Source organism: Phacochoerus africanus, chromosome 9 (assembly GCF_016906955.1).
Source record: "Phacochoerus africanus isolate WHEZ1 chromosome 9, ROS_Pafr_v1, whole genome shotgun sequence".
NCBI classification, from domain to species: Eukaryota; Metazoa; Chordata; class Mammalia; order Artiodactyla; family Suidae; genus Phacochoerus; species Phacochoerus africanus.
The window spans coordinates 49,003,932-49,018,097 of record NC_062552.1 but is presented as its reverse complement, the minus strand read 5'-3'; the positions used below and the strand labels follow the sequence as shown (position 1 = coordinate 49,018,097).

The 14,166-nt window shown below is 48.0% G+C and overlaps 1 protein-coding gene across 3 annotated transcripts in view; it reads right to left on the bottom strand.

The window, feature by feature from the left end:
* The window catches only part of TBC1D2B (TBC1 domain family member 2B), a 94,031-nt gene that overhangs the window by 25,345 nt on the left and 54,520 nt on the right, over positions 1-14,166 (bottom strand). For all 3 annotated transcript variants that reach the window (XR_007137035.1, XR_007137036.1, XM_047796076.1), the window contains exons 4-8: positions 11,584-11,747; positions 7,747-7,979; positions 6,006-6,401; positions 2,167-2,277; positions 958-1,151 (exon numbers count right to left, since the gene is read on the bottom strand). Coding sequence is in view for 1 of the 3 variants with exons in the window: in XM_047796076.1 (XP_047652032.1) it covers positions 958-1,151; positions 2,167-2,277; positions 6,006-6,401; positions 7,747-7,979; positions 11,584-11,747 (1,098 nt within the window). In the remaining 2 variants the exon portion in view is untranslated. The remainder of the gene's footprint in view (positions 1-957; positions 1,152-2,166; positions 2,278-6,005; positions 6,402-7,746; positions 7,980-11,583; positions 11,748-14,166) is intronic.

Sequence of the window (14,166 nt, the reverse complement as noted above, 5' to 3'; positions counted from 1 at the left end):
TAAGGAGGATAAAAAACACCCATTGTACTGAGCATTGGGTACAGGTACGTGTAGAGCCCTTGGCACAGCTCCAGGCACACAGACCTCAGTAAAAGTTCTGTAACAATGGTGCCAGTCACATTCTGACAGCAGATTTTTGTTGCCATCTGAGTAGCATGAACAAGGCTGGCCAGTGCGCTAAGCACAGAGAAGGGAGAGAGCAGGTCAAGCTGAAGCAAGGCTGCCCCTGGAGCAGGGGTGGGGCAGGGGCAGCCAAGCCATAGCGGCCATCAGGGCCGGGGCACTGGCTGCCTGAGCAGCAAGGGGATGGAAACAGGAGGAGTTGGGCTCAGTGAATTTGCAGATTTCCCCTCACTCCAATATTTCATGGACCTCGTTTTTCAGATACTAGGATATGAAGGTTATTAATCCAAGATCCATCACAGGCTCCCAGACTCTGTGATTTTCTGAAAAATATATGTAATACCGTGTGTGTGTGTGTGTGTGTGTGTCCAAGTGCATTTTGGGGCCAAGCGTGTCCACGGCTTGTGTTGGACCCCCAGTGATTTCTGAACCACTGAATCAGGCTACTCAAGAGTCATTCCTATTCAGAGAAGGCCCAGTTCCCCATGACCCCACTGCTTTCAAACCACCCCTGGGTATAGCTGTGTCTCGGGACAGGGCCCTCCTCCCAGAAGACTGGCTCCTCTCATGCAGGACCTGGTGTTGCCCACACAGGCACATGGGCACACAGGACAAAGGTTTTGGAATCGAAAGCCTGGGCTGAATCCCAGCTCTCATACTTGCTTCTTATAGCCAGAATGATGAAATTTTCTGTTCTACTAACTGGACAGTCCTTCTCCTGAGCATCAAACAAGATACAGTGAGTTGTATAAAGTTCTCTGAAAAGGGCTATTACTCTTGAAAGAGGGGCTTGAGCACAGGGCCCACCGCCCCTACCCTCGCTAGCAACTTTACCTGACAAGATGAGGTTTCACGAACGCCTGCTCTGGATGCTCGGGGCTCTCGACCTGCAGAGCGTCCTCCAGCAATTGCGCTATGACATCCCGAGCCGGCCCCTGTTCTTCTGAGCAAACTGGGGTCTTCATTTCTTGGAGCAGTATCAAATATTTGCTTTCTATCTGGCAGAGCTTGGCCTCCAGGCTAGAATACTGCAGACAACGGGGTAGTTACTTCCATCCAGACAGAGACACATGAAAAGCAATTTCAAGTCCCTCAGGTAATCAATGAGTGATAAGCCAAATACCACCAGGAAGTGAGCCGGAGAGAGATGACATCAAAGACAGGAGATGACACCGGAGGCCTGCCTTGTTTAAAGGCCTGCAGTGGGCCCCCTCTTCCTTCTAGGGGGTCTGGTACAGAAAAGGTACTGATAATAAGGCCTCTGGGAGTCAACCCATATCTCAGTTCTGGACAGGGTTGAGGTGAGCAGCAGCAACCAGGCCACACACCCATTACGGAGGTCAGGCTGAGTGCTACTTGGCCCACGGGCCCTAAGTAGCCACCTCATGCTACAGCAATACTTAGGACACTGTGACCCAGGACTAGCTCCCACCTGCCACCTTATGAGACCAATCAATACACCCCTGGAGAACGTGGGAATAAGGTCTGGGAAGATGTTTTCACGACCGTTCAAAAGGTCAATGGGGTATATAACAGCTGCTGACAGTGTCACAGAATTTCATTTGAATAATTTTCATTATTTCGTTTGTCGTATCTGTGACATTGCCAACACTTTGCAAAGTCCCTTCTAGCCATAATCACACTGTCTCACACCACCGCCATCGGGTTCACAGAGGAGGCATCAATCATTCTCACTGCCCCACTGACAGATAAGACACTGATGCACACAGCTCAATGGCCTAAATCAAAATCCTAATAACCATAATTGGGAGGACCTTAGGACTGTATATAATGTTTTTCCTGTAAACTGCATTGTACGTGTGAATAAAGGCCGCATTTCAGGGCATTTCTGTCTGTCTTTATCACAGACAAGGGAGACGAAACACAGCCCTATGCACTATATATATTTTAAATATACTTTGGCATCAGTAACCACATCCCTGCAAGCATGGGAGTCGAACTGATTTTAAAGCATGTCCATTCTCGTATGGTTCCTGAATCGTACCTCCCACCAGATAACAGAATATATCCATCTGGACCCACCTTTGCCATCAAATCCCTCTCTCTTCTTTCTGCATTTCTCCGTAGAGCTGAGAGTTCTAAAATTTCCTTATTTAGAAATTTATTTTGGGTTTTGTACCCCTGCAGATTATCCTGTTGAAAAAAAAATTCCATCAATTCATGTTGGTTGAATGTTGACTAATCATTCTAGATAATTAATATTTTGCTGCTTCACCAATCAAATAGCCCTGCTAAGCTAAAACAAGCTCTAAGGAACTGAAAGCTGATTATCACGCATTTTCTGATTAAACTCTGTGGCCACCCTTGGCAGTAGAAGGAAGGCAGGAACTCCTGTTGTAACGAAGGAGATGAGGAAATAAATTTTTCTAGTGGTGGCGATTATTTTCAAATTACCTCAGGGGAAATGAGTAGGACTTATATCCTACATCTATGCAAATATTTTTTTTATCCACATTCACTGAGCTGGTACAAAAGGCAGTACCTTATATTCATTTTTTAACTAAACAAATTGAACAAATTTTCTGTAAATTTTCATTTTTTACTTATCCAGTTTATGTAGAAATGGCTACACATATATACAATGCCCTTAACTAAAGAATTACACTTGGGAGTTCCTGTCCTGGCTCCAGGGAAACAAATCTGACTAGTATTCATGAGGACACAGGTTCAATCCTTGGCCTCGCTCAGTGAGTTAAGGATCCAGCGTTGCTGTGAGCTGTGGTGCAGGTTGCAGATGCAGCTTGGATCTGGCATTGCTGCAGCAGTGGCATAAGCTGGCAGTTACAGCTCCAAGCTGACCCCTTAGCCTGGGAACTTCCATATGCCTCGACACTCCCCCCCAAAAAAATCATTAGGGTGGTAAAAGCCCTTTAAGACCAATATTTGCTTCTGCTTCCAAATACTACAGGAACAGAAAGAGACCCTGTATTAGACCAAAGAAGAAATGTTAGCATATTCCAAAAAGCAGAAATTTTTTCAGGCCACATACACACACTGACTACAAAGCAAGAAAGTGGATGTTAACAGTAGCAATTGAAAAAAAAAAAAAAAGATAGCTTCCCCCAAAACAAAATTTTTCCCCACCTAGACATTTTATTTTTTTATTTTTTATTTTTATTTTGTTTTTATTATTTATTTTTTATTCTTCATTTTTCTGTGAGATTTTTATTTTTTCCATTACAGTTGAATTACAATGTTCTGTCAATTTCTGCTGTATAGCAAAGTGACCCAGTCACACCCCACCTAGACATTTTAAATCTGGGGTCCAGGTTAGAAATCAATGTGGAAACTACGCAGTATATAGAACTGAAGGACAATAAGCTCCTTCACTGCAGTTCTTGCAGTGCCACCGCAGTAGAGGCATGGATGTGACAGTCTTCTGCATGGTACAGGGGATGCCCTGGCAATAACCGACCTAGGCAGAGCAATGTCAGAAAACATGAGGTTGCCAAGCCGGACAGGATCACTCAGAATGCACAGGCCACAGGGAGTTCCCTTAACAACCATTTTGCCTCTCCTTAAGCTGTGTCGCCACTTAACCTGACTGCTGTGGCACTCTGGACCCAGGGGATTTATATATTGAGAAATACTGGGGGAAAAAATTTCACCTGCTATGCTGCAAAAAAAAGGGAGGGGGGGAGTCCAATTCTGATAAACTCTGTCAGCTGTTTCCAAAAGGAGTTGTGCAGCGCCACAACAACAAAGCCACACATGCCCCCACACACCCTGGTCAGCTCCCCAGGAAAATGAGCTCCCCGCGCATGCCCCACAGCCCAGCACTGCTCGATGTGACCTGGAAACCAAACGCCCTGGTGTTATTCTCTAAACACCACAAAAGTAAACACGCTCGCAAAATACAAAATTCAGTTGACATTAAGTAACGGGTCATAAAATATGTATTACCGATGGGATGTGTATTTAGGGTCAGGGATACTCTAGGTTGTGTACGTGAGCAAAACCGACTTTTACTGGCAACACAACCGAGACCTTTTTTTTTTTAAACAGGGCTATTTTCATAGTAGATAAAATTTTTTAAATATGAAATTGAGGGTTTTGGTGGTGCCTTTTGGTTCTTCTTCTTCTTCTTTTTTTTTTTTTTTTTCTGTCTTTTTAGGGCCGCACCCACAGTATATGGAGGTTCCCAGGCTAGGGGTTGAATCTGAGCTGCAGCTGCTGGCCTACACCACAGCCACAGCCATGCGGGATCTGAGCCCCGTCTGCAACCTACATCATAGCTCATGGTAACACCGGATCCTTAACCCACTGAGCGAGGCCAGAGACGGAACCTACATCCTCATGGACACTACTCAGGTTTGTTAACCATTGAGCCACGACGGGAACTCCGCCCTTTTGGTTTTTCTCACCAATAAATCCTTCTCTCCTCACACCTACTGGGTGTGGCTACTGAGAAGCGGTCACTACAGGAGACCACATACACATTCCAATCAAGTCGTCACCGTTCCAGTGTTTTAACTTTCAGTTTGGATTTGCCCCTAAGGCCCAGGCATGTTATCCAATCCACTGACACTGTGTGGTAGCTACTGCTAGGCCTGAAGCAAAGCCTCAGGAACAACCTCAATGGTGGCAAATCTTCGCCTTTCAAGGACAAACTGCATCTGGGGACAAAACATCCTTGGTGCCACACCATTTGTAAAAAGAGGGGAGCCAGGTGAGAGAGACTTTGGGGCTCCAGGTGGGATCACAGCTACAGCCCTGTCTGGGGTCAGCTGGGGTCAAGTGCACTATAACCAATGCCTCATGTCCTGCAGACGATTCTCCATCTTAAGCTTTTCCAAATGGAGAACTGGTGTGGAGTTCTCGCTGAGGTTCAGCAGGTTAAAAACCAACTAGTATCCATGACTGTGCAGGTTTGATCCCTAGCTTCCATCAGTGGGTTAAGGATCTGGCATTGCGGTGAGCTGTGGTGTAGGTGGCAGACACGGCTCATACCCTGCATTGCTGTGGCTATGGCGCAGGCTGGCAACTGTAGCTCTGATTAGGCCCCTAGCCTGGGAACCTCTATATGCCACAGCTGTGGCCCCAGAGAATAAAAAAAAAGAACAGGTGGCAGCAAAACTTTGGGGACCCTCTCTGTGGCCTGACTACCATTCAGCTCTCCCCAGGAACCAGCAGCTTCCTTGCAGGCCCAGTGAGACTACCCCTGCCTCCCACTAATGCTGTGTGCTCTTCCCACCTCGCCAGCTGGCCACCACCCCAGGTCTGACTGGGAGAGTCCCCTCTGCTCAGGAACCAGCCTCCCATTCCCAGGGCCAGACCAGAGAGGGACACTGGGAAGAGAGCTCTGCCCTCCCTTCTGAGTGGCAGGACCCTCCTGGCTTCGGTGCGGGGGAGGGGGGGGGTGCACTGGCTCTGAGCAGGCTCTCTGCCCAGGTTTTGCTTCCGCACCTGAGCCCACACTTAGCTGTGGGGAGCGTGCTCCCTCACCCGGCCTCCGTCAGGTCCTGAGGCAGGCTGTGCCCCTGATGTCGGCGTGTACATCTATGCACAGAGGGGACAAGACACTGCCTCTGTAGGTTACACCGAATAATGGCGTTCTGAGGGGGTATGAATAGAAAGAGAAGTCTCAGCTGCCTGAAAGCAGGGAGGGGAAAGATCGGAAACTGGTCTGACCTATGACAACACGGGTGGACTGAGACTTTCATTTTCCAAGTAAGCTTCTTAGAAAACTAATAATTATCTGACTGTAAATCCTGAGACACTTGTTTTGGGGTGGGGGGAGGCGCAGCTGCTTTGCTGTCATGCCAGATGAGCTCATTGAGGCCAGCGGCTCTGGAGTGACATCAACGGACAGGCGGCTGGATTTCTTGCCCCGATAATGGGAGCCCACGCCCTGCTCTTACTTTCAGCTTGTCCAGCTCCAGCTGGTCCCGGCTGGAGGGGGCGGCCATGGGAGAGCTGGGCGTGGACGTGGGAGAAGACACGCTGCCCTCACACTCGCTGAGCTGCCGGGAGAGCTTCATGATGACCTCGTCCTTGGCCTGGATGGTCTCCATCAGCATCCCCAGCTGCTCGCTCAGCTCGCCCACTTTGCTCTTCAGTGTCTTCACTTCCTGCTGAAGGCTCTCCTTGTCCAGGGTGAACCTCTCCAGTTGGCTGCTGAGGCCCAGGATCTGGTCGTCCTTCTGGTGCAGAAGCCCCAGCGTGTCCTGCGGGACCCCCTCGCAGAAGCGGCTGCTCGTGAAGTACTTGTCATACTGGGAGGACCTCACCGTCTGCTGCAGCAGCCGCACAAGCTCCTGGAGCCAGAGGAGGAGGGAGTGAGGAGAAGGGAGCGAGGAGGACAGAGTATGGAGGACAGAGTGAGGGGAACAGAGTGACGGGGATGGAGTGAGGGGGACAGAGTATGGAGGACGGAGTGAGGAGAAGTGAGTGAGGGGGACGGTGTAAGGAGGACAGAGTATGGAGAAGGGAGTGAGGAGGACGGAGTGAGGGGGACGGAGTGAGGAGAAGGGAGTGAGGGGGACGGAGTGACGGGGATGGAGTGAGGAGGATGGAGTATGGAGGACGGAGTGAGGAGGACGGAGTGACAGGGATGGAGTGAGGGGATGGAGTGAGGAGGACGGAGTATGGAGGACGGAGTGAGGGGGACGGAGTGAGGAGGAGGGAGTGAGGGGGACGGAGTGAGGAGGAGGGAGTGAGGGGGACGGAGTGAGGAGGACGGAGTGAGGGGGACAGAGTGAGGGGGACGGAGTGAGGAGGAGGGAGTGAGGGGGACGGAGTGACGGGGATGGAGTGAGGAGGACGGAGTGAGGGGGATGGAGTGAGGGGGACGGAGTGACGGGGATGGAGAGGAGGACGGAGTGAGGAGGACGGAGTGACGGGGATGGAGTGAGGGGTTGGAGTGAGGAGGACGGAGTATGGAGGACGGAGTGAGGGGGACAGAGTGAGGGGGACGGAGTATGGAGGACAGAGTGAGGAGGACGGAGTGAGGAGCGGGACAAGAAGGGAGCATAAGCCATGACAACTCTACATGGAGTGGCCATCGGAATCTGAGCAAACCCAGACACTCTACTGGAAACATTTTAATACCCAACTTCCCCTTGAAGGACCTTAAAAATAGAGAATGAAAAACATTTATTCTATAAAGCCTGTCTGTAGAGAACAATAATAGAAAATAGGACAGAGTGGACAGGCAGACTGTACTTAGCAATGGTTCCCAGTAAATGTTCATCCATATTAAAAATCTAAATTCATGGACCTGCTGAGGAATTAAGTATAATTAGGTGTGATTAGCTTAGACGGAAACTGTTGTTTCACAGGATGTGGAAACTGTTTTAACAAGTGTTCATGGACCTTGGGTTGAAGCTATGCTCAGAGATACGAAGACAGAGAAGGAGTGGGCGAGGTGCAGACACCACCCACCCTGGGTCTTCGTTCTCCTCAGAAATTCAAATGTCTCTGAACAAACGATCAAGCAGAGCAGCAGTGCCTAGGATGGCGGCCATGGCAACATACAACTCTTGGGGGAAAAGCGCCTTCTGGAAAATAACAGAGTCAGAGAAACTAGAAAGCCAGGCTTTGCTCCTCTGATCCCTGGTCTGCTGATGTGAGATGAGATAGAACGTGAGGAAGAATAATTACCTTCTGACTGGACAAATCTTTCCTTAACCTCTCCAGCTCTTCCTGCTGGTTCTGGACCTGCAGCTGCATCTCGGAGGCCAACTTGTTGGCACCACCACTGCCCCATGTCCCCTCAGTTGAAGGGTCAACACTGCTGTGACGATTTTTGTATGATCCAATCATGTCTTTCAAAGGGCGCCTTCCTTTGTAGGGAATACGTCCAAAATCAAAGGGAAATCCTGAGCCCGTTACTCCTACACAAAAACAAAAAGTTTTTAAGACAAGGCCAAATCGTCTTGCGGAAATTCCAGTAAAATGACATTCGAGTCTCACCTATCACCCTCCACGGAGTTCTACATTCATCACTTTCTGCTTGGGCCTCGTTCTGGATAATAACCCAGCGTAAAATCGAAGATGGTTCCCTCACTGGATCCTTCACATGATCACTTTAAAGAAAGCGTTCCCTATCTGACTGCTCAGTTAAGACCCATGAACGGGCTGACTGGGAGCTCCTGTTGTGGCGCAGTGGAAACGTACCCAACTAGTAACCAGGAAGATGCGGGTCTGATCCCTGGCCTCACTCAGTGGGTTAAGGATCCAGCGTTGCCATGAGCTGTGGTGTAGGTCACAGACACAGCTTGGATCTGGCGTTGCCGTGGTTGTGGTGTATGCCGGCAGCTCTGATTCGACCCTTAGCCTGGGAACCTCCATAAATCTCAGGTGAGGACCTTAAAAAAAAAAAAAAAAGCAAAGGCAGCCTGTACGTGGGCATTAATGAGGAACTGATGACAAAACTATACGTCTTTCAAGAGTCTTGAATGTTAGGTTTATTTGCTAAAGATCAGGGCTAAGCCCATATGTTCACATCACCATTTCCCTATTTCAGGTACTTGCAGGACCAAAGAGCACAGAGACACAGGGAAAGGGTGAACATGGGTGCAGCAAGTCCCTACAGCATCCTGAAGACACGGTGTCCCTCCCTCCCCAGGCACCTCAGTGAGGACAGGGCCCATCTACAAAGTTCGAGGGTAGGGCTTAGAGACATACTAGGGATCCTTGGCTTCTTATTTTTTGCTAGTCTGTCGTTAGGAGAAAAAAATCCCCCCTCCCCCACCATTTATGTGTTCTTAAATGTAAACACATTTTCTCTCTTCCTTAAAAATGAGTATTTAAAAATATTGAGGGATCCAAATTAATTTCAGTGTAAATGGATTCAAATATATATTCAAAAAAATAAAGAGTTACAAAAGAGTACATACTACATAGATTTCATTTACATAAATTTAAGAAACAGGCTAAACAATCTATGATGTTAGGAGTCAGGACAGTGGTTCTGGGGCCGGGGGCAGGGGCATAGGGTCCGAGGTAGTGACTGGCAGAGACTTGGGGACCGGGCTGGCTCCTGATACTGTCCTCTTCCTTCACGTTAAATGATGGCTACAAGGATATGTTCACTTTGTAAAAATCCATTGACCTATTAGGCATTTTTGATGTGGGGCTTTTCTGTATGTTACTTTTTAATACTTTGATTTAAAATTTACCTTAAAATGGGGGGGAAAGACAAGGAAGAATAGCTTACGTCTCATGAATAACATGGGCAAGATGCTGGTGGGCTGATAACTGGAGCCATTAGGAAATATCCACGAATCAGTAAGATTGAAACCCAGGGACTCGGAGTTCCCATCGTGGTTCAGTGGTTAACAAATCTGACTAGGAACCATGAGGTTGCGGGTTCGATCCCTGGCCTTGCTCAGGGGGTTGGGGATCTGGCATTGCCGTGAGCTGTGGTGTAGGCTGCAGACACGGCTCGGATCCCGAGTTGCTGGCTCTGGTGTAGGCGGGAGGCTACAGCTCTGTTAGACCCCTAGCCTGGGAACCGCCACATGCCTCGGGAGAGGCCCTAGAAAAGGCAAAAACAAATATATAAATAAATAAAACACAGGGACTCATGTGTCCTCCATAGGCTCCCCCAAAGGCATCAGGGGCTGGACAGCGGCTGGGAAGGCTGCTCCAGCAGGAGCTCCTCTCCAGGCTGCCGGGAGTGTCTGCCAAGCTGCTGAGTCACTGAGCCTGACGGACTTCCTTCCCAGTCTTGCTCCCACGCCCCTTCCATTTCATTCCTAGAATCTCTGCGGGAAGTCAGAGCCAACACAGTCATCTTCAGCAATCCAATCCTCCAGCCCAAATCCTTGTTCCTCCAGGAGGTATTCCCAGTTCACAAGGAGCCCCTCTCCTGGGTGTCCCCAGTGGCTGGGCCGTGCACTGGGTCACAAGGCTTGGCCACATCTCCACCACACCACACTGGGCCACAGGGTTCCATGTTACCATCTTGTGGCTCACGAGTCAAGTCCCCATTGAAGCAAGCCATGGTGGTCCTTTCTTAGGGGACAGAAAACATATTTCCTTTAGTAAATACTTGCTCTCAGTAAAAATCTCCTGAAAGCCTGCCTTCTATTCCTGCCAGCTCATGCTAGAATCAAGCATAAGGCAGAGACTCAAAAGTATTTATTGTTATTTTACATTGAAAACATCCACATTTCCTCAGTGGATCGATACATGTAGGATCATGAGGGGCTGCTTGATACATTAGGCAAAAGGCTGATGAAGAAACATAGGAATGGGGTCACGCTGACACCCTAAATCCTGACCAACCTTAATATCACAAAAAAGGGGAAACAACATGATGTGGTTCCAGATGTGATGCAACAGGAAATAAGTAGCACCCCCAACCCCCCTTCCCAGCAAAACATTTTTATCATAATTAAAAGTCAACCCTGAACCTGGGAGGCCTCTGCTCTAGCGACCAGTGCACAGAAAATACAGGAACAGAGGAGCATGTGACAGGGCCTCAAGGGAGTACCATTAGCAAAATCCTGACGTTCCTGGGCGTGAGGACCCTGTCCTTCAACAAGTACAGCAAGGGGAACGGAAGACAAAACCAGCAGCTGTGCAGACTCAAAGAGATCTAAGAAGACAAGCAGCTAAACACACTGGGGGGCCTTGGTAGCACTTCATTTGCACAGGCCGACTGCAAGCAGAACAACCAGGGAAGTATACAAGAAGGATTTACTGTAACTGTCTTTAGGTATAATTATGAAGCTGCGGTTATGATTTTTTTCTTTTCACAGCCTCACCTACAGCCTACGGAAGTTCCTGGGCTAGAGGTCAAAGTGGAGCTGCAGCTGCTGGCCTACACCATAGCCACAGAAACACCGGATCTAAGCCACATCCACACCTATGCCGCAGATGGTGGCAGCGCTGGATCCTTAACCCATGGAGCGAGGCCAGGGAATGAAACCCACATCCTCACAGAGACAATGTTGGGGTCCTCAACTGGCTGAGCCACAACGAGAACTTCTTGATTCTTTTTAAAGAGTCATCCCTGAGAGATACGTACTAAAATGTCTACAGATGCAATGAATTAATATCTAGAATTTACTTTTAAATAATCCAGCTGGTGGTGGGTGCTGGGAGGGCCGGGAGCTCAGAGTACAGAGGAAATAAGAGAGGCCATCAGTTCGAAACTGTGGAAAAGGACACTACGTAGTCTACTTTTGTGTGCATGAATAACTTTCTAAAAAAGTTTCTTCTTTTTTTTTAAATCAGTATTTCTATAAAGAGTGGACTTCTGGATCACTATCTCCTGAAAAAGTTTCAGAACCACAGGACTAGACAGTTATTTATTTCTTGTGACATTTAATTTTCAAGCCTGTGTGTTTTATCCGCCACAAAGAGGACACAGCTCCTAATGGGCCCCACACTCCTAGCGATTACCTGCTACTAAAGGGCCTCTCACATCACCGGAGGATTACAGATGGGGGCGGAGAGAATGACAGACAACAGGAACCACATGGATACCTTTGTTCCCTTCGGCGATCGGCTTCTTCCTTTCCTCCTGTACCATGGACTCCTCCAGGTCCTTAGGGCTTGGCTCTAAAAGCTCCCACTCTTCATTGGTATAAAACACACTCTTCCGACTGTCATTATTCCCTCTTCCAGGACGAAAAGAAGACATTGAATTTCTATTGGGAAAAATGAAATGTTTTATCTCTTTAAAAATGGTACAGCAAAATGTAATGTCACATTCATACAGCTGACAAAAACTAAAATCTAATATCCAATGTTGGCAAGGGTTTGGAGCAATCAGAACCCCCCCCCCTTTTTTTTCTCCCAGTCTTCTTAGGGCCACACCCACGACATATGGAGCTTCCCAGGCTAGGGGTTGAATCGGAGCTGTAGCCACCAGCCTACCACACAGCCACAGAAACTTGGAATCCGAGCCATGTCTACATCACAGCTCATGGATCCTTTACCCACTAAGGGAGGCCAGGGATCGAATCTGCGTCCTCATGGATGCTAGTCAGGTTCGTTTCCACTGAGCCATGAGGGGAACTCCCGAAAACCCTCATACACTGCTGGTATGAGTATACGTCAGAACTATTACCATGGAGGGCAATTCAGCAACACCCAGCTAAAGTTGAAAAGTGGAGTTCCCACTGTGGCGCATTGGAAACGAATCCGACTAGGAACCATGAGGTTGCGGGTTTGATCCCTGGCCTCGCTCAGAGGGTTAAGGATCCAGAGTTGCTGGGAGCTATGGTGTAGGTTGCAGACGTGGCTTGGATCCCAAGTTGCTGTGACTGTGGTATAGGCCAACGGCTATCGCTCTGATTGGACCCTGAGCCTGGGAACCTCCATATGCAGCATGTGTGGCCCTAAAAAGCAAAAAAAAAAAAAAATAATAATAAAATAAATACAGAGTTACCGTCATGGCTCAGTGGTTAACGAATCCGACTAGGAACCATGAGGTTGTGGGTTTGACCCCTGGCCTTGCCCAGTAGGTTAAGGATCTGGCATTGCTGTGGGCATTGCTATAGTCCAGCAGCAACAGCTCCGATTAGACCCCTAGCCTGGGAACCTCCATATGCCGAGGGTGTGGCCTTAAAAGGACAAAAGACAAAAAATATAATAAAATTAAAAAGTCAAAAAGCTTTTTACCCTAAGACTCAGGAACCCAGTATTTCTTAAACTCTTGGACATGTGCACAAGGAGATACAAACAAGAACATTCATGGCAGCACTGTTCATATCAGCAACCCCAACAACCTCAACATCCACTGACAGAATAGATAAATAAACTGTAGCATATTCATACAAATACTGTACATCTCTTAAAGTGAATTCACTCATTTAACAAGCATTTGTGCCTACTATGTGCCAGGCACTATTTAGGTGTTTGGAATATACCAGTGAACAAACAATCTTGTTTTTATGGAACATTCTAGCTAAAGCTACATGGATCATATGGACAAATATTTTTTATTTCTTTTTCTTTTTTTTTTTTGTCTTTTTTGCCATTTCTTGGGCCGGTCCTGCGGCATATGGAGGCTAGGTGTCTAATCGGAGCTGTAGCCACCGGCCTACACCACAGCCACAGCAACACGGGATCCGAGCTGTGTCTGCAACCTACACCACAGCTCACGACAACACCGGATCCTCAACCCACTGAGCAAGGCCAGGGATCGAACCCGCAACCTCATGGTTCCTAGTTGGATTCGTTTCTGCTGTGCCATGATGGGAACTCCATGGACAAATATTTTTTAAATGCTGAATGAGAAAAAGAAAGAAAAGTGAAGAATGACATGGAAGAACATTATATTGTTTTAAATATTCAAGATAATACTAATAGATACTATTTACAGATACATACATATGTAGTAAAACTATTAAAAATCCACACAAGAATGGTAACTATCAACTGCAGAATACTGGTTACCTCTGAGAAGGGCAAGAAAAAAGTGGGGTCACAGAGATGAAAGAGGATTTGAACTTTGTCTATAATATTTTAATTTGTGTTTTTAAAAGTACAGCAGAATTACGGCAAAATTATATAGCTGGGTAAGGCTACCCAGGGAATCAATTTACTACATTCTATACGTGCCTGCGTGCTAAAATTATTTCATTAAAACGTTTAAAAACTAGGTTGAGGTTTCTACTTCCAGTGAAGCTGGACTAACAGGGACAGGGTTTACAGTCATGTCAAACAACTACAAACTTGAACAAAATATAGGAAACAAGGACATTCCCGATACTGGACATCAGGCGGCACAGGGCAGTGACCCTGAGAGAGGGAAAACAAACAGGGTGAGCCCGCCCTGCCTCCACTGACTGCCTGGAGCCTTTCCAGGCTATGGTGCAGGCAAAGGGAAGGCAGGCAGAGCCCTCTCGTGAACAGATAAGGCAGAGCTGCGACCCCCCCGGGCAGCTGGCGCTCACAGGACAGAGAGAACACGGCAAAGAGAGCTGCTGAGATGGCAGAGGGCTCCCCACGTGCCCAGCTGAGTACCAAGCTGACCTGTAAGAAGGCGACCCGAGATGGGGTGAGAGCACCCAAAGAGAAGCATCCCTGAGTCTCCCATGGCCAGGAACAGCATCCAGTCCC